This window comes from Adiantum capillus-veneris, chromosome 13, assembly GCF_014529385.1.
Source record: "Adiantum capillus-veneris isolate H3 chromosome 13, ASM1452938v2, whole genome shotgun sequence".
Classification (NCBI taxonomy): domain Eukaryota; kingdom Viridiplantae; phylum Streptophyta; class Polypodiopsida; order Polypodiales; family Pteridaceae; genus Adiantum; species Adiantum capillus-veneris.
In genome coordinates, this window is record NC_140943.1 from 977171 (window position 1) to 996865 (window position 19695).

The window sequence follows — 19695 nt, forward strand, 5'->3', positions numbered from 1 at the left end:
AATGCAAAAAATTCGTCTCGAAGGAGGTATGGATCCGGTCGTTTAGCATAGCTCTTTGTCAGTAGAGTCCAACCCTGACTTGGAGGAGCCTGTCCCTCCTAATGGGTCCGATGAAGACTTACTGCAGTGGTTAGAAGCTACCTCTTCGATGCGATGCTATGTAGTCTCTCTTCAACCTTTGCCAACAGATTCACCCTCTCCCTCTGATCCTACACCTGAAGCTACACCTGAAGCCAGTAATCCCAGTCAGCCAAGTGAGCCAGAACCAAGTGGACCGGTCTCTGGTGCCCATCCTTCAGAGGGTCCCTTGATGGAAACCGTCAGCCTGGGTGAGCCTATAACCCACCATAGAAGGGGGAAAAGTCTCCCTTGCAAGAGTTAGCCAACACCCAAGCTCCTTCCTTAGCCTCTACTCCATCTGACTCTCCACGCATGCCGGAGCACTTTGAGGTATCTGAGGATTTACCATTTGCAGAGCTTCCATCAGGATGGTTGCAGGAAGAGTATGCTGATTTCAACATTGATCAGACGCCACCTCATAATGTCCAGAAGCTAACAGAGGTGGCATGGTCTTCTCTCCCTCACGCAACCTCGCCCACTGCACCGCCTGACCCAGTCAGAGAGGTCAACCTAGGCGGCCCTGACAACCATCAGCCCATCTTGTTAGCCACTTGGTTATGGGATCACCCCGTGTCACAAGGCGGGCACCACGTGCCAATAGAAAAGAACAGACTGAACAACTTTAAGCACTTCAAATAACAACTGAACTGAAATGGAGAGAGAGACGACACGCGACACGGAGTGGCGAAATTCCACCCCAGAGAGTATTGGCCCCAAACCTTGGCGCCCCTTTCGGTATTTCTTTATATTGCATCAACACAGTACAAGCCGGTACTCCAGACTCTGCACCTTCGTACTGAAGCATGCCAGAGAATGAGCCCTAGCCTCATATTTAAAGGCCCTTGGCTTGAAAAGCAGTTATAGTAAAAAACCTTTAAAACTCAAAAGCTTCTGGTTCAAAAGCAAAGCCAAAAAGCTGCCAGCGTAAATCATGGAAATCCGTACAGCCTGCCACGTCGCAAAACGCAGAAATCTGTCCTTAGGGTTAGGGTTAGGGTTTTTGCAATTAGGGATTTTGGCAAAAATTAGGGTTAGGGTTTCTCAAGTTAGTTCAAAAATTTTCGAGGGTCATTCCGAGGGACAATCAATTTGCTCTTTTTATTAAGGAGTTAGCTTCTCCTTTCTGCTCTTTTGATCAAGGAGTTAGCTGCTCCTATCGGCTGTTTTGATCAAGGAGTTAGCTTCTCCTTTCGTCCAGATCGGAACTCTTGATATTCCGACGTAGTAAAATTAGCCATCACACCTAGACCGTACTGATCTTCCTCGAGTGTCTTGATGCACTAAAATTACATACCAAGGCAATCTCATCCAATTAGGAATATTCAGTGGTTGGCACATCACAATGCAACACAAATGCTCACATATGCATGTTACAGGACATAGAAACATAAAGCCGTCGATGAACACTCCTCCCGCATAACCTAACAAGGTCCGGGCCGGGAGATATTCAACGACTCCCTCATCACTCCTCCCGCATAACCTAGAAAGGTCCGGGCCGAGAGATATAGAGGCCTTTTACAACCAAACGCCCCCTAGACCGCAGCCTGCGTCGTTTGGAGGTGCTGAGAGTAACCACTACTCAGACTTCTTAATACTCCTCCCGCATAACCATCCAAGTCCGGGCCGGGAGTCACACCAACAATTATTTTACAAGCATACAACCAAACGCTCCCCAGGCATTGGCCTGCGTCGTTCGGAGGTTTTCAAACATACAACAAAACGCTCCCCAGGCATCGGCCTGCATCGTTCCGAGGTTCAAACAATACCAAAACAGTATTTCTCACTTCTCCACCCGGGAGTAAAATCACCAATCATTGAAACCAATATCAAACCAGAGTCGAACAATTCAAATCGGCACCAAAACAGGTTCAAAACAGATATCATCCATTTCAAACAAATTCCAAACAGGATCACCAAACAAGATCAAACAGAACTTAAACTTAAAAAGCAATCTCGACATCAATCGAGCTCGAAAAGTCGACTGACTTTCCATCTTGAAACCTGCACCAAAAATTAGGGTTAGGTTCCTTCCATGAGGTCGTAGCCGAGCACAACATGGTCCATCAGCTCTTGGACAGACAGTGTTTCTTTGGCGGCGATGGTAGTTCCAAGAGATAGCAATCACACTGAACCTCCAAGGTCATCTGCTCATGAAGAGACATCTACTGAGAGATGTCGAGAAATTTCAATTTATAATCTGCTTGGGTTTCCATGGCAAGCATTTCAAGATACCCCACTCTGCCAGAAGTTGCACTCCGAAGGAAGATGTCAGAAACCATATAACTTCGGGCAAAAAATTTCTTGAAAGCTTGCCAAGTACTTGGAGTATGCTGCTTGGTAGCTGTGAACATCAACATCTGCATGACACTGCTTCTGAAAAAACAGTGACTTGAAACAGATCTGGATCCTCCTCTTGCAAGTGATCTGAATTGGCTTATGCCCTCTAAGACACTGCGGTGAAGACGGGAGCGCGCCCGATGCGCGATGAAGTAAGGGTGGGGGTGGCTGATTGGTCTGAGTTGGAGGGCGAAGATACCTCGAATCAAATTCAATAGCTCTGTCTGCTCTTTTGTGGGACCAGTATGCTTTTAGAAAAGCACACGCCTGATGCTCTGATACCATTGTCACAAGGCGGGCACCACGTGCCAATAGAAAAGAACAGACTGAACAACTTTAAGCACTTCAAATAACAACTGAACTGAAATGGAACGAGAGACGACACGCGACACTGAGTGGCGGAATTCCACCCCAGAGAGTATTGGCCCCAAACCTTGGCACCCCTTTCGGTATTTCTTTATATTGCATCAACACAGTACAAGCCGGTACTCCAGACTCTGCACCTTCGTACTGAAGCATGCCAGAGAATGAGCCCTAGCCTCATATTTAAAGGCCCTTGGCCCGAAAAGCAGTTATAGTAAAAGCCTTTAAAACTCAAAAGCTTCTCGTTCAAAAGCAAAGCCAAAAAGCTGCCAACATAAATCATGGAAATCCGTACAGCCTGCCACGTCGCAAAACGTAGAAATCTGTCCTTAGGGTTAGGGTTAGGGTTAGGGTTTTTGCAGTTAGGGTTTTTGGCAAAAATTAGGGCTAGGGTTTCTGCTCTCGATCAACCACGTCATCACTTTGTGACACTTCTTCTGTTGCTTGTTCCTTTTAGGGTTTAGGCCCCTCGACCGGTACCTCCGTTTTTCAATAGGTCGACACGTCAGCAGTTTGTTACACCCCGCTCTACTCGACCTAGTAATCTCTTTCGTGCGCTCTTTCAAGGATGTGTTTGCCTGGTCTTACCACGATTTGGAAGGAATCCCAACAGAGCTAGCAGTCCACACAATTCCTCTGGTGGAGGGGGCTAAGCCGGTCAGAGGACTGGCTTACAAACCGAATTCCAAGTATGCAGAAGCAGTCAAAATCGAGTTGTTAAAATGCAAGAAGCAGGTATTATTGTACCAGTAGAGCACTCAGAATGGTTGTCCCCTATGGTTATTGCCCCAAAGAAGCAGTCCAACAAAATTCGAGTTTGCGTCAACTACCGGGCTCTGAATAAAGATTTCCGACACCTTTCACTGAGAGAGTCCTCGAAGATGTCGCTGGCCATGTACTGTATAGTTTTATGGACGGGTTCAACGGCTACAATCAGTTAGGAATACATCCTGACGACCAAACCAAAACAGCTTTTGTGACTCCCTGGGGTATTTTCATCTACACTAAAACGTCTTTTGGGCTTAAAAATGCACCGCCTTCTTTCAATCGCATAGTATATCTCATCTTTTGTCCTCTGCTTACTGATCACCTTCGCATATTCATGGACGACTTTTCCACCTTCTCGGGTGCTCAATGTTCGACCCCAGTAGAAAATTTAAAGGAGCATCTTGCTCAGCTCTCTGCACTCTTCCTCAGGTGCAGAGAGGCATGTTTGAAGCTCAATCAGAACAAGTGTCATTTTTTGGTCACAGAGGGCACACTGTTGGGCCATGTGGTGTCTGCTCAAGGTTTAGCACCTAACCTAGAGAAGATAGTGGCCATCTTGAAGTTACCTCCTCCCATAAATCCCAAAGGTGTTCAGAGCTTTGTGGGCCACACCAGCTATCATCGCAGGTTTATACGTATGTATGCACAGGTGGCTCAACCATTGACCCGGCTCACCAGTGCTGTTGTTCCCTTCCAGTGGTCGACACCTGAGGCCGAAGCATTTGCATACCTCAAAAAACGCCTCACTGAAGCGCCTATTCTAGTTGCCCCGGATTGGGCCCTACCTTTTCATGTGCATACAGATGCCAGTCTGCTGGCGGTGGGTGTTGTGTTGACTCAACCTAGCAAAGAGTTCAACTTGGATCGCCCTGTACATTATGCAAGTCGCCTGCTCACCAAAGCAGAGCGCAACTATAGCACCACAGAGAGGGAAGGTTTGGCTATAGTGTATGCTCTACAAAAATTTCGTCACTATTTGCTAGGGGTCCACTTCACAATTATTAATGATCACCATGCCTTGCGCTATCTACTTAATAAGCCACAGGTCGCAGGTCGCGTATGGCGATGGCTCCTCCTATTCCAAGAGTTTGATTTTGAAGTGGTACTCCGTTTTGGTAAGCATCATGTCATGGCTAACCACCTCTCTCGCATTCACACAGGTGAAGAAGCTACCGGGATTGCGGACGACTTTCCAAATAGCAGTCTTTTTAAAATCGATACAACACCGGAATGGTACGGGGAGGTCTTACATTTTGTATCTACTGGGTTGTACCCAGAGAAGGCATCTCCACTGCAGAAGAGGAGATTGCTGTTAAAGTCCAGGCCTTTCACTCTGATTGGGGGCCAGCTCTACAAATCGGGACCAGATGGTGTTCTGAAGCGTTGTGTCTTGCCTCATGAGGTGGAGCATATTCTCGAGGATGCCCACAGTGGTCCCACTAGTGGCCATTACCCTAGTCACATCACCGCCCAAAAGATTCTACAGAGTGGTCTATGGTGGCCCTACGTTTTTAAGGATGCAACAGCATATTCTAAGGTTTGTTATGTGTGCCAACGCTGTGGGCCGAAGCCAAGTAAGCAATCCAACCGTCCTCTGCAGGTCTCAATGGCATGGCTACCTTTTGAGAGATGGGGCTTGGACTTTGTGGGTCCAATATATCCCCCGGCTCAACCAGGTAATCGCAAATATTTGCTAGTGGCTACAGACTATGCAACAAAATGGGCGGAGGTACTAGCGACAGTAGATTGCACAGGCAATACAGTAGCCAAACTTTTATATGAAAATATTTTATGCAGATTTGGATGTCCCTTAGAGATCACCAGTGATAGGGACAGTCATTTTGTCAATGACATGATCTCACTTTTGCTGGCCAATGGGCAGGCCGAGAGCACCAACAAGGTTCTCATCGCCCTCTAGCGGAAAGCATGTCATCTCCATCCAGCATCGTGGGCTCAGGCTGTGCACGGTACTCTTTGGGCATACCGCACATCTTTCAAAGCAACAACAATTCACACGCCTTTTCAACTCGCTTTCGGTTTGGAAGCCATAGCTCCATTTGAGTTCAACTCCAGATCCCCTAGGGTGGGCAGTCTGCGTGCAAGTTGGGGCATGGAAGCTGCTTCTATATCCCGTCTTACCTTATTGGATGAAAGTCGCCTTTTAGCTTCTCATGCTCTACAAGCGGAGAAACTTCGTCGCAAAGCGTAGCATGATCGCCACCTCAGAAAGCCAAAAATAACGCAAGGCACACTGGTGCTACTCTATCAAGCAAAATATTTGAAAAAAGCAAAGAAGCTGGTTCCAGCTTGGCAAGGGCCCTTCATGGTGGAAGAGATTTTACCACAGGGGACAGTCCAATTAGTCACTCTAGAAGGTGTCCCACTGCCTCTGGTAAATGGCTCCAGAATCAAGTGCTATTACTCTGAGTAAGCAATCTGCAACATTTCGCCATATGTTGGTTCAAATATCCCATCTCTCTCATCCCAACTACCTTTCCACCACCAGAACGGGAGGTTCTGTTATGTCTCAATCTCTACTAGGTTTGTAGAAGTTTCCATCTTTCAGTCTGAAGTATCATTTCCCACTCAGTCTCGGTAATTGGGCATTGTCTTCAACTTCTTACAATTCAATCACTCTTTCTCTAATTGTTCTATCATCAGTGTTATCTGACATTTGCACTAAGGTATTTCCAGTTAAGCTCCTAGTCTCTTTGGTGATCTTTTCTTTAAGGTTACTACCTCCTCTCAAGGTCTGCCACATATAAGTAGCTTGTCAGTAAAGATTTGGTAAGTAAGTTCTTAGCCTTGGCCTTGCTTGGCCTTCTTCGAAAATGGCTGAGCATTGTTCCCACTGTGGTCACAATGGGCAAAATTCAAGGACATGCTTGTATCAAGCAACGGTAAACTCCTTGTTGTATGCCTCTCTGCAAGGTGTGTAAAGTGATGTATGGTATCCTCACCGGAGGGGCACAGCTCAAATTTTAGTCTTTTGCATTGGCTGCCAATCATCCCATTTGTCCAATTAGTCTCCCTCCCCTATCTCTTAAATTCGCCCTCCTCTGCTCTCTCCAAATCCAGCTCCCTTCCCTCCCAAATTCGCCCAGGCTGAATTAGCCCCTTCCAGAAATTCGCCCCTGCCTTCTCCTACCAATTAGAACCCCTCCCATATTTCCCAATTCGTCCCTCTCCCATCCCAATTCGGCCCTGCCCATTTCGCCCCCTATGCCTCCCAAATTCGCCCTCAGGTCCTACCCTCCTAATTAGCCCTCTGCCTCCCAATATCCCCTTCCCTCCCAATTCGTCCCTTTTCATAGCTACCGGCTGCAAGAATTCGCCCTCCTCTGCCTGGATTCGCCCCTGCCTATATTGGATTCGCCTCGGCCCCTTGTAAAATTCGCCCATCCTTCATAATTCGCCCCAGCTTATTTTGGATCCGCCCCAGCCCTATTCAATTCCCCCTACCCAATTGCACTACTTTCGCCCCTACCCAGTTCCCCTCGCCCCTACCTTCTACCCTCCCACTCTCGCCCCTACCCTCTCAGCAACCCCTCACCCCTACCCTCTACCCACCCACTCTCGCCCCTGCCCTATTGGATTCGCCCCTACCCAGAGCTTTGAATTCGCCCTACCCAGTTCCTCTGCAGTCGCCCCAGCCCAAGAACATTCGCCATGCCACAAATTCGCCCAAGCTTATTAATTTCGCCCCTATCCTAACTTACTCGCCTCAGCCCTAACTTCTTCGCCCAGCCCCACAATAAATCGCACCAGCTCCCCTTATGTCCAGAGGCTGACTAGCCAAATTCCAAATTGTTTCTATACTCCGCCTTGGTCTGCATCTGTCTGATCGTGGTGCTTTTCCATCACTTGGTCTACTCAACTGCTCACTGTTTGTCATCCACCCGACCTCACGATGGCAGGAGGTAGCAAGCAACAGGAGAAACAACCAGAAGGAAGTAGCAAGAGAAAGGTAGAGTTGAAGAAGAGGAAAGCTCAGGTTGCAGAATCAGAGAGCGAAGCAGAGGAAGTATCTGCAAGCAGCAGCCATGGCATAGATGACTTTACCTCTAGTGACCCAAGTGATGAGAGCTACAAAGCAGACTCAGCAGCATCTGATGATTCAGATGTAAATTCCGAGTCGGGCGCTTCCAGTGATCAGGAGGAACATTCAAAAGTGGCTCAGAAGAAAGAAAAGCAGCCAATCATCACTCATGAAATCAAGAGGCCTGCTTCTTCGAAAAATCACACAGCATTCTCATTAAATTTTCATATGCACCAACCTCGACCATCTCTCAGTGAGGTACTTTCGATTGCTCAGCTACGGACTCTGGGCCTCACAGCATTGGCTGATGCAGATTTACCTGATACGGTTCCAGCAGAGCTGATACATCAACTGTTGAAAGACTTAACTTTCCAGCTGTGAAGTCTACTACTCGCACTTTCTCTTTGTTGTCCAAGGATGCGACAATTCAAGCATGTCAAGAGCTATTGAGTTCGGATCACCCGGATTATGAGCGAAACAGACGGCTTCTTGCAATCTTCAGGTATTACTTTCTGGCTCGAGATGCCAAAGAAGACAAGGAAAAAAACTGATCTTCTCACTACATTCTCCCACTGCGACGGGCTATACTGTTTAATCTACACTATCCCTTGTGGATTCCACCAGATTCTCTTCAGCTCTTTGCAGACTAGGGCTAAAAGATTTCGGACCCAAGTGCAGTCTGTGCAGTTAAGTTTTAAATGTTTTGCGGCACCTCTCTTAGCATGGGTCATAAACATACCTATTAACATAAATGAAGTGGATGAGGAGCAGGGAACCTCAAAAGGAAAAAGGAAAACCGTGAGCATGCAGGTTGACCCCACAGTCACCAAGAAAAAGAAGATCAAGACGAAAGTGGTGAAGGATACAGTGAAGTCTCTACTCTCCTTGCCAGTTTTTGAGAGCCAGCAAACTAGGGTACATCTTCAGCGTCACACGTCTACTTCTACCCCTAGTTCTGCTGTGCCGACACCAGTGTCTATTGTCGCTCCTCAGGACAGGATGGTCACTTCACCCATACAGGATCCTCTTCCTTCTTCTCCCATCTTCACTCATACACCGGTCAACATATCTCTCGCTCCACCTACAACAACAATCTCCGAGGCACCTACTACACCAACTGTACCTACTTCTAGCTCGCCGGCTGTGCCACATGTGCGCCCTCCAGCATCAGATGCATCTAAGGGATCTTCAGGTAGGACCGACTCCACTTCTCTGTTTCAGCTTTCAAAGAAGTTACTTCAGGACTCCAGAGCTGCTATTGCCACCATCGAGCTAGGCGCGGAGCAGCTAGCTGCAACCCACCAGCATCACTCTGCCACATACGCAGCTATGGAGGGATCTCTGCGAGTTGCCGAGAGTGCCATCGCAGATCGAGATGCAACGATTTTTGCACTACAGCAAGCATTGAAGATAAAGTCAAGGATTATTGATGACCTAAAAGCACAAGTGCAGGGATTTCAAGAAATGCTTATGTATGGTAACAGGCCTACCCAGGCTCCTGTGGGATATGGATGGACTGGGCCAGGGATACAAGTCCAGAATCCAGCAGGCTTTGCAACACCAGCATGTCCCTCTCAGCAGTTCATAGGACACTACCCAGCAGGTCCCTCTCAACAGTTCATAGGACACTACCCAGCACGTCCCTCTCAGCCCTCTCAATAGTTCATGCGACACTACCCACAGCCCCAGTTCAAGTACTTTACTCAGCAGGGATCACAGGTCCACATGCCACACATGCAAAGCCAGAGTGTTCCTTGCTGTGACGGTGTTGCTGGTGCACACCGCCATGGTTGTGTTACTAGGCATCCGGAGTTCACTTCAAGGCAGGTGCTTCCATCCGCTGTGCAGTAGATGGCTGCTACAACCACAGGAAGTCAGGTTATGCAGAGCACAGTCCAGCAACCGCATCGTTACACAACCGATCTGATGGCTCCTCCCGATCCGGATACTTCTGGAGCAGCAGTGGCGACGACACTTTCCCTTGGGTAACAGGACTGTGCTCTTGCTCCACCTTTCATTGTACATATAGTTACTTTTGCAGTTTCATTCAGTTTTCGCTCACCGAGACGGTGACCAGTCTTGTGGTGGGCAACCTGTAGCAAGCTACAATGTCACTTTCACAGGACACAGTTACAGTTAGTACAGTTGGTCTTGTCTGTTCACATTGGACGGACACTGGACAGTGACGTAGCAGGGATACGGATGGTGGCCTAGTGGACATGTGGCCAGGTCACACTTAGCTGGCTGACATTTATGAGCCGTTGGTGGCTCTTTATGATTATATCTATGAGTAGTAGCCGTTGGGTCATTATCATCATCTTTTATAGATGGTCGGGTCATCCTCTAGGAGAGGAGTCTTACACAGAGCAATGCTTCACCATCCCTGCACATCTGAGCCTCGACACCCCATTTGTACCTGTGAGTCCTGGGCTGGAGCTGAGTGTGCTACCACGCTAGAGTCTGTACATAGTTCTTTGAGCTAGTCGAGTCCACATGTTCTGGTCCACTGTTGTGTCTCTGTTGTTATCCATTGTTTCTGTGTTTCATTCTGTTTGAGAGAGTTTCCATTTGTTTGAGTGAGATTGTCACGCACACTGCACTGAGAGGCACCCACACTGTAGAGAGCACGACACATTATCCGCGCTACATTGTCAGCCATGTTAACAAAATTTATGTATGTACTTAGTGTATACTTTGGCAATTCAAAACCTTACTTGCCACTCCTCTTAGCCTTTGAAAATCGACTCTTAAGTATCTACACCCACGGCTCGAAGTGGTTAATTATAGAGAGTAAAGGAGAAGGTCTAACATAGCAGAGTTGCCAAGGGCTAGCTCCTTTCGGACTTCTTATGGCTCAATAATGGTAAAGCCGTAGGCAAGTCTAAAAAGACTCCATTATTAAGTCCAAAGCTCCCGAGGTGTGCACCATCCCCCACATAGTGGGCTCCACAAAACCGATTATAGATCCCAGTTCCACTTACCCTAATATAATTAACAACATCAACCATTTATAGCCTACTTAAGAACCTCTCTTGTTAAGCAAGAAAAGAGAAACCAAATGCTTTGATACCAGTGTAATAGAATTGGCCTATTTAATTTGAGAGTAGCGGAAATTAATGAGTAGTTTTGAGAAATGCCTTTGTGAGCATAGCGGGTGAACATAATTGAAGATAGCAACATAATCATAGCAATTAGTTAACTTGGCATGAACAATACTTTTGCAAGAGAGAGATAATTTAGAGAACATGACAACAGTTGAGGACCGGATTTATGTGGAGCCGGTCCCCCCTCCAATAGGCATTTGCATTATGATTTCTCCCATTAAGAGAGACTTGTTACAATACAATCTTTGTGTTCCTTGTGACCTAGGTGATGCAATGAAGATGGAAAGCTTCATGCATCACAAACATAACACAAACTTGAAGAAAGCTTTAACTATCCCAAGCCTCAGTCCCAAGACCTCAAACACCTTCGAAGGTGGAGAGAGCTAGCAGGGAATGAGGGTAGGGAAGAGGAAGAAGAAACATTTGGTAGGAGAAAGAATTAGTTCCTCACTTATCATAACTCTTGTTGCTAGCATACATAATAGCATAGTAATGAAGTAGAAGGAGATGGCAAGCTTAAGCATTGAAGCATGGCTCTTGGTTGGATTTGCACTCCATATCCAAGAGTGTTGGTGTAGGCTCTCAACCTCTACTTTCTTAGAGAAGGAGAGGGAGCTCTTGCACTTTGCATAGCACACAATGAGAGTGTTTGTGAGTGTGTGTGGGTGAGTATACCCCCTAAGCAACCCCCTAGCTTGCTTGGGTCGACCCCCCCTTGTAGCTCATGCTTGAAGCTCATTGGACCCCTCCAGGCCTAGCCAATCACAAGCAGGACACATTACAAGCAGCAAGGGTAGCCTTGAGACAAGTGTCCCCCTTTCCCCTTTGAGAGAGAGGACTTGATAAATGCAAAATCCACTAATTAAATATCCTAAATTATCATTGGACCCCTTGGGTAACAAACCAATAGGCTTCAGGCACACCATGAGGGCAACATGAGGAGAAACTTGACGAGTGTCTCTTTTGCTTTCTTTGTACCATGCATGCCTTGTGTGTGTGTGGGTGTTCTCTCTCATCCCCCCTCATGTAGGGCTCACCCCCTCCTTGTAGGGATTGAGTATTTGACTTTTTGACACCTCAAGCCCCTCATACATAGATCCAGTTCCCACCACAAGCTTGGCCGTTAAGCACTTTAAGCTTGGGCTAGGTTCTCACCTCAAGTGCAACCCTAGCATCTCAAGCATGTCAAGCACATCAAGTGCAACCCTAGCATCTCAAACATGTCAAGCACCTCAAGCATCTCAATAATTAAGCACCTCAAGCATCTCAAGCACCTTAGTCATCAAGCAGGACAAGCACCTCGGGTTGGGTCGGGTTCCCGCGCCTCAAGGTCAGCCCTAGCTTACCTAAGGTCAAAGGACTTTTACACACATTATTGGAGGTCTTCAATGAAGCTAACCCTAAGGTCTTATGCTCCATTGGTTAGCCTTGCTCTTTGATAGACCATCTCTCATTTGGGCCCCTTTACCATTTGCCCCGTGTTGAGATAGATCTATAAGTACATGTCTATATCTTAACCCTTGTTCCCGTTTATTCTCCCACATTAAGTGATCGGTTTAATATGAGAATCATTTGGGCTAGTTAGATATTAGATATTAGATTTTATGACATTACCTCTCTCTTGAAATCATAGTCATCCTCGACTATGAGGTAGAAGAGATAAAGCCTTAGTCATTAGTCAATTTTACTTAGCGGGTAGAGGATCCCTTTTTACCCTACAACATCTTTCCAAGATGGATAACTATTCCATTTGGTGCTTGGGAGACATAGCTGCTGCAAGCATGTCTGCTCTATAGCAAAGAGTAGATGTGGGCATAGATGCTCTGTTTGGTCACTAAGGAGATGCACCAGAGGCTTGAGCTGCCCCTCCAGCCAAAGGAGATTCACGAGGCTCTAGGGCACTACCACGCGGCAATTGCCCAAGGGAGAAGGCTTGACTCCGAGTTTCTTCTTGGAGTACGGGGAGGTGCTTGGTCTAGATATATGTAGCGCTTATCAGTACATTCACATTGGTGAGATGCCTAACAGTCTGAGCGACGGATCGATCTTTCTTATCCCTAAGGAGGGAGGATCGCTCGGCAAGATTCGGAAGTGGCAACCCATTACCATTCTCAACTCAGCCTACAAAATTTTAGCGAAGGCTCTGAGTCTGAGAATTCAGCCACTGCTAGAGAGCATCATACATGGGACGCAAACAGGTTTTTGCAAGGAGCGTAGCATCCTTGACCACATCTTCACTTTCTCGGAGGCGACGGCCTTGCTCGTCTCAGGGGAGAGGACTTGGTGTATTGCTTCTCGCCTTTGAGAAGGCGTACGTCAGAGTGGATTGGGATTTCTTGAACGGCACTCTTCTTCGATGGGGGTTCTCAGATGCTTGGATCCGAGGGGTGTCAACTCTTTACAGGCGGGCTCACAGTCAAGTGCTTTTGACAGGGGGAAGAGGGGAGCGTTTTTTGATCACGCGATCCGTTAGATAGGGATGCCCTATTGCCCCCTTCCTGTTTCTCTTCTACACTGAGGCGATGAGCAAATTTTTGACTTCACAGGAGGTGAGACTGTGAGGCTTACAACTGCCCATAAGGGGAGAGGAGCTTCTAGATGCAGAGTTTGCAGACGATTCAGGCTTGTACTTGGAGGGCCGAGAGGCCAACCTACAACCGACAGAGCCATTGAGCTCGGGAGAGCTAGAACGCCCACGTCTACGAGGACGACGACATCGACGGAGGCTCCAGCACAAGATCGCGACTATTCTAGCACGACATGGGAGACGCCCAGTACGACTATTTACAGAGGCAAACATTGACAAAGCTCTTCAGCGACGAATGCAATACTTTCTCGAACAACACCCGATGTTGGGCATCCTTGGGCATTGATGATGATGATGATTTGTCTCACCTTTACTTCATTTTTATTTTTGTACCCAGACATTGGATTAGATCCACCAAGATTATATCAGTTTGGTCTCATAGGTCATTTGGCCTTTTGAAGACGTTTAATATAACATTTCATTTCACTCTCTCTCTCTCTCTCTCTCTCTCTCTCTCTCTCTCTCTCTCTCTCTCTCTATTTGTGTGTGTGAGGCTTGGACACTCCAAGCGACAAATCAATAGCAACATACGAACAGAAACTTCAAAACCACTGAACTTTAATAGCGAGAGAGAGAGTCAACACGGTATGGCACGGCAAAGTTCCGTGCCCAGAAGCACTGGCCTCAAAGATTGACACCCCTTTCGGTATTTCTTTATTATTGATCACATCAAGGTACAACTCCCGAGGGTCCTCTGCTCTCTTACTCTGCGTCCAGATGCTCTGCAAAGTGAGAGGCCCAAGGGCTCTTCTAAACTTACAAAGGATGCCCAAAAGCAAAGCCCCATAAGCAATCAGTTCAAAAGAACTAAACCCAAAAAGCTAGCGCTACAATCTGCAAAAACTACCAACGTAATTTACGAAAATCGGTACAACCTGCCACGTAAGCACAACAACGTGATTTTCAAAATTTTGTACAGTCTGCCACGTCGACTGTCTGTCCAACCCTACCAGGTTAGCAGTCAGCACGTTTCACGTGTGGCCGCTAGAGTTCAAGCTTCTGTCTTTTAGAGTTTCGAGCCCCACGGCCGGTGCTTCATAAGTTCTTCAAGTTAGTCCGTTCAATTTCTCTTGTCCACGGCCATTTCTCTTCCAGATGGTCATGCCACGTCATCACTTTGTGACTCTCTCTCTCTCTCTCTCTCTCTCTCTCTCTCTCTCTCTCTCTCTCTCTCTCTCTCTCCAATCTGACATGGTGTCTATCACATGCAGTGGCATTGGAATGGTGAAGATCTAGGTTTTACACTAGCACAAATCATTTACTTCTTTTCCTTGCGTTAGTGATTGCTTTTAGCTTGAATGATGGTTCCTTTTATGTCACGTACACATCTAACCCTATGTGCATGTGGACAAGCTACTTCATGACAAGGGTTCAGTTAGCTAAGCTTAGGAAGTGTTCTGGCACTTTGGTGAGATTGTTCGCAGACCGTGCATGTCCAGGCACTGATGCATATCCTCTGGTTGCACACAGCATGATCATCAGCATTACCATCAAATTCCATCAAGAGCATTTTACAGTGCACAGAACCTATTTTCCCTAGTTTAGCCATTTTTCATTTATAATTAATAAGTGACTTTGTTGGGAAACTGGGTAAGGCAATGTGGCTAAGGATCTATATATAAAAAGCTAGCACTAGCACTTTCTGGCAGAAGAGGCAACAGAGACCACAAGTCTGACAGTGCACCTTCTCAACAAGACCCCCCGGCAGGCAACCTAGCGTTTTCAGCCACCAAGGACTAGCGTTCTTCTTCAAGTGCAAATCAGCCCTAGCGTTTGCAACTTGCAGATCAGCCTGGCGACAGCAGATCTCCTAGCGTTTTCTACAACAGATACATTTTCAGCCCTAGCGTTTTTGGGAACAACAGACCAGCCCTGGCATTTGCAATTTCCGGCGACAATTCAGCATCATTGCACCAACGTTTTGCATTTTCAGCAATTAGTCTCCATACCACAACCCCCAAACCTCGCAGATCTCACCTTCCCGCAACAGATGCTCGCCGCACGGTCAGATCAGCCAACATTTGCAAATTCAGCCCGCTATTCGCAGATTTCAGCATTTGCGTTTTCAGTGTGTCGTCGTCATCGCCGTCGTCACCAACATAGAGTCAAAATTTAGCAAATAAAAGATTTGTAGATTTAAACCATTAGCGTTCTCAATTTTCAGCCCGTCTCGTCGCCGTCAACATTGTCGACAAGTCCATTGCATTGTAGAGATTTGTGCAATCAATAGTAGACCGCTCTCGCCATAGAGAGTGGGGCCTTTGGAGGAGGGTTTGACAACATTCTGGTGTCGTATTCTTCTCTCTCTATCTCTCAGTCTCAACACCTTCATTCACAGTGTTTACCACTTGTTTGTGATCATTTGCACTCTCTCACTAAAGGAACGGAAGGCTCTCCCTTCCATAAATAAAAGGAACCCTTGAGCACAGTTAGGAGCACTCATCTTGAGCAAAGTTCAACATTCACATCCGTTGCACCTTACATTTTACTTTCCCTGTAGAGAGAGAGTGAGAGAGGAAAAGATGTGTAAATTGGCTCTGGAAATCGATTGTCCATGTGGCATACAGAGCCATGTGCACGTGACAGTGTCAAAGCCCAATAACATCAGCCTGGTGACTCCTCCCACTCCTGATTCCTGCGTGGCGCTCAGCCGGTGGCACTCATCCAACCCAAAATTTTAGTGAACGCTATGCTACGTTTTGATATACCCGCACTGCTGATTTTTTTAAAAACAATGCATTTTAATGAACGAGCTAAGGCATGCGATTTATAAAAACCAAGGGTAGCTTTTTCTTCTAACACTAGGCATTCTTTTTGGGTATCACATTGGACAACGTTTTTTTTTTTTTTTTTGGGGGGGGGGGGGGGGGGGGGGGGGGGGGGGGGGGGGGGGGGAGGGGAGGGCTTTTGCTGAGCCATGCCCTTAGGCTGAGCCTCATCCAAGAGCAACCTCGCTCAAAATTCATCAAGCATTTCTTTTTGCAAGTTCTTGCTCATGAGTGCCCACACATCATTCTTGGGAGCTTCCATCTCCACATGCATCTCTCTCAATCTCCTCCCTCATAAGGCTTCCTTAATCATTACATGCACTTTCTCACACATGAGTTCATCTTTGATTTTACAAAGCTTCTTCGCACTTAACGAGCCAAGTGATAAGCTACTTTCTTGCACCTTCTTTGGTAGAGTGTGCTTTTATTTTGGTGGTGTCCAATGAATGCTTTAATCTTCGGGGTTTAATGACCAAATCAATACAGCTAAGTAACTAACAAAGAGATCCTCTAAGTAATCCGGCAACCTAAAACCCAACGTAGAGAGGGATTATAAGGTGAACCCCTTGACACACAACTCAAATAAAATCTTTACTATATGAACCCTGCATTACTATTGAGAAGTTAATTGTATAAATGTAAACAAATCTAACATGCCCAAATTCATCTTAGAAGGAAGACACAACTTTAAGACAAGTTGCACTAAATATAAAAATATACACACAAAGAATGCCAATAATGGCTACAAAGAAGGTACAACTCCATGGATGCCCATTGATGGGTCACGGGTGTAGGACTATCTGCATTGGTCACATATAGACACCCCAAACCCACACACCTAATCATAGAATGTCAGTAATCGCTACAAAGAATAATTCAAGTACCTAGATGCAATCAGAGCCCATTGTTGGGTGCAGGACTATCTACGTAGGTCCCATAAACACACCCCAAACTCACACACCTAACCATAAGCATACATCTACATAGATACTGATGTTTTCCACTGCTTCAAAGTTGCAAAGACCCAATCCCATGAGACCAAAATGTAAATTTCAATGCAAGATTACTACCAATAATCTTATCCTTCGATATGAAGACCTCCAAACTTCTTCAATACAATTTACCTCGCTAATTTTAAAATAGACTGGATTGTTACGCAAGTTCAATCATACCAGCAACCCTATTTTGATGATGGCAAGCTCGTGACTTGCACAACGCTCTGCAAGCCTGATTTTGACCGCGCCCACGCAACTGCTTGACATCAGAATGTATGCACATTTGCTCCCTGGACCCTAAAACTACCATTTTTGGTCTGCAACATGCAAAAACATAAAATGATAAATAAGCAAGTTTAACTTTTGAAGGATTGACAACCAACACCATTTTATCTGGGATAAATATATTTCATAAAGCAGAAAAGAAAAGCTCAGAAACAAACCTGTAAGCAGTGGATTTCAACTCCCGAATGACTTGCTGAAGCTGGCTATGAGTTCGTGATGAGTAGAGTATGATGGGAAGCCTTCGCTTGTGTATTTCTTGAGATAGATTTGAACCTTCAGTTCCCTTGGGTAAACTAGGCTCCAAGCTCTCTCTCCAAGCTAACGTTGCACATAGAAGGCACAAGGTCTTGCCTGTACCGGTAGGACTCTCCAGAAGAGCATTTTTACCCTGCTCGATACCATAAGCGTGGCCACATGAGCAAAGACAACAGAAAGCGGACGCCTTTTAGTAAATTCTGTATCGGTAGGAACCTCAGACAGAGGAAAACCCACGGAGTTTAACATGAGAGAGTGTATACACAAGCGCACGCCTATGACGCGAATAAGATCTCTCTCTCTCTCTCTCTCTCTCTCTCTCTCTCTCTCTCTCTCTCTCTCTGTGTGTGTCAGAGCTTACCTGCTGCAGCGCTTGAATCACGCGTTCCATGTAGACCAGCTGACAGTCATAAGCGGAGAAAGGAAACGCGACATCGATACCTGCAACTCTGTAGTTGGGCATCTTCGCGACAGAATGGGCAATGGCGGGAACACTGCTGTTTTGTATCGAAATAGCTTTACGTTGAAGCATGCCCAAGCGGTCAAACTTCAAAGGATTCCTCTATGCAAAATGAATTGATTATTGGAGAAGCAGCATCATTATACCTTCACATGGTCCTGAGGATGTGTGTTCACACAAGAACATGGGCTCATATGTGGTCTTTAAACTGCCATTGCCTGAAAAATAACTTTGTTACCTGTATCCACAATGAATTGCTGTTTGGCAAAACAGATCAAGACAATGGTTAAGAAATGCATGCAAGTGCACATGTGTGAGAGTGATGGCGATGAAGCTCGTGAAGGAATGAGCTATGAGAGCTATAATTGTTGGCCATGAAGCTCACGAGACTTGAATCCCTTGTAGAGAACACATGCACACTTCTACACGAACAAACTCTTACGATCGTGTGTGTGTGTGTGTGTGTGTGTGTGTGTGTGTGTGTAGCTATTAAATCTTAGATAATAAGACATAATTGAATTTTTACATCCATAAGACAGCTGACAATGGAAAAAGGAATAGATAAGTACAAAAACAACTCAGTATTAGAATCATTTAAGTACAATGTTTGTAGGAAAGAGATCCCCTTTCAGTATGCAGATAGTAAAGGAACTTCCCAAGTCATAAGTGAGTGTCCCATCCAAAGTGAAATAGCTTGCCAAAATCAAAATAACTCCAAGATAAGATAGAGTCCTTATTTGCATCCATCCAAACAAGACAACAATCCAGTTAGCTTGGATGTGTCTTACAGGTATTAATGGACTATACCAGTTGTTATCCATGTCCATCCTTTAAAAAAAATTACCTTTTACAAGCTAAGTCCAAAGTAAATCAATTATATATATTATCACAGTGTTTTCTAGTAAGAGAGAACCAAAATCTCTTCTAATCCAAGTATTAGATCACCCTCTTTTTACACCACAAGTGGTATATCCCTTCAAGAAGCAAAATACTTGAGTCATACTCTGTTGGATTAATGAGGTTTTACCAGCAACTAAGCCTAAGTAATTTATAACAAGTAAGTTCTAAGAAAAGAACTGATACTGTTTTTTTGTTTCTTCAAAAGATGGAGTTCACTACTTCCAAAAAAAACATCACAATTTCATAGCTAGCCAAAAAGGTAGTGGCATAACCCGTCTAAAAGTAGTAAGTGAATGCAAATATCGTATTACCTTGTCTCAAAAAAGACCAACATAGTACATATCAGGTCTTATGAATGCCACGAAACTAAATTCGTGCCAATGTTTAGAAAGAGTAGCCAACTTACCTTGTTCAATGGTCAAAAAGGGTATAAGGTTTCTTTTCCCAAAAGAATTCCATATGCCGCACTTATAGAGGTTTTAAATAGATAGCAGAAGCGACAACCAGTAAGAAACACAGTCGTGCCAACTTCAGTACCATTTGTAGGATATAATACACATTCGAGTTGTTTCTCTTTCTAAGCCCAGATCGGACGTTCACTATACAAATGTCAAGCAAAAAAAGGCCGTATACTTAACTTCCAAAATAGTGCACCAGAGCGGTGGGATTTTCCAATCACATGGCAACAGTAGTAAAAAACCATAGATCCGACTC

General features: G+C 45.7%; 1 protein-coding gene across 1 annotated transcript in view; it reads right to left on the reverse strand.

Annotated features, from left to right (window-relative positions):
* Nucleotides 1-18170, reverse strand: part of LOC147443497 (RAD3-like DNA-binding helicase protein) — a 72289-nt gene extending 54119 nt beyond the window's left edge. The window contains exons 1-3 of the mRNA XM_086526308.1: nt 17983-18170; nt 17525-17754; nt 17259-17398 (exon numbers count right to left, since the gene is read on the reverse strand). Of these exons, the coding sequence (XP_086382434.1) occupies nt 17259-17398; nt 17525-17754; nt 17983-18153 (541 nt within the window). The 5' untranslated portion in view covers nt 18154-18170. The remainder of the gene's footprint in view (nt 1-17258; nt 17399-17524; nt 17755-17982) is intronic.
* Between the last annotated feature and the right edge of the window lie 1525 nt (nt 18171-19695).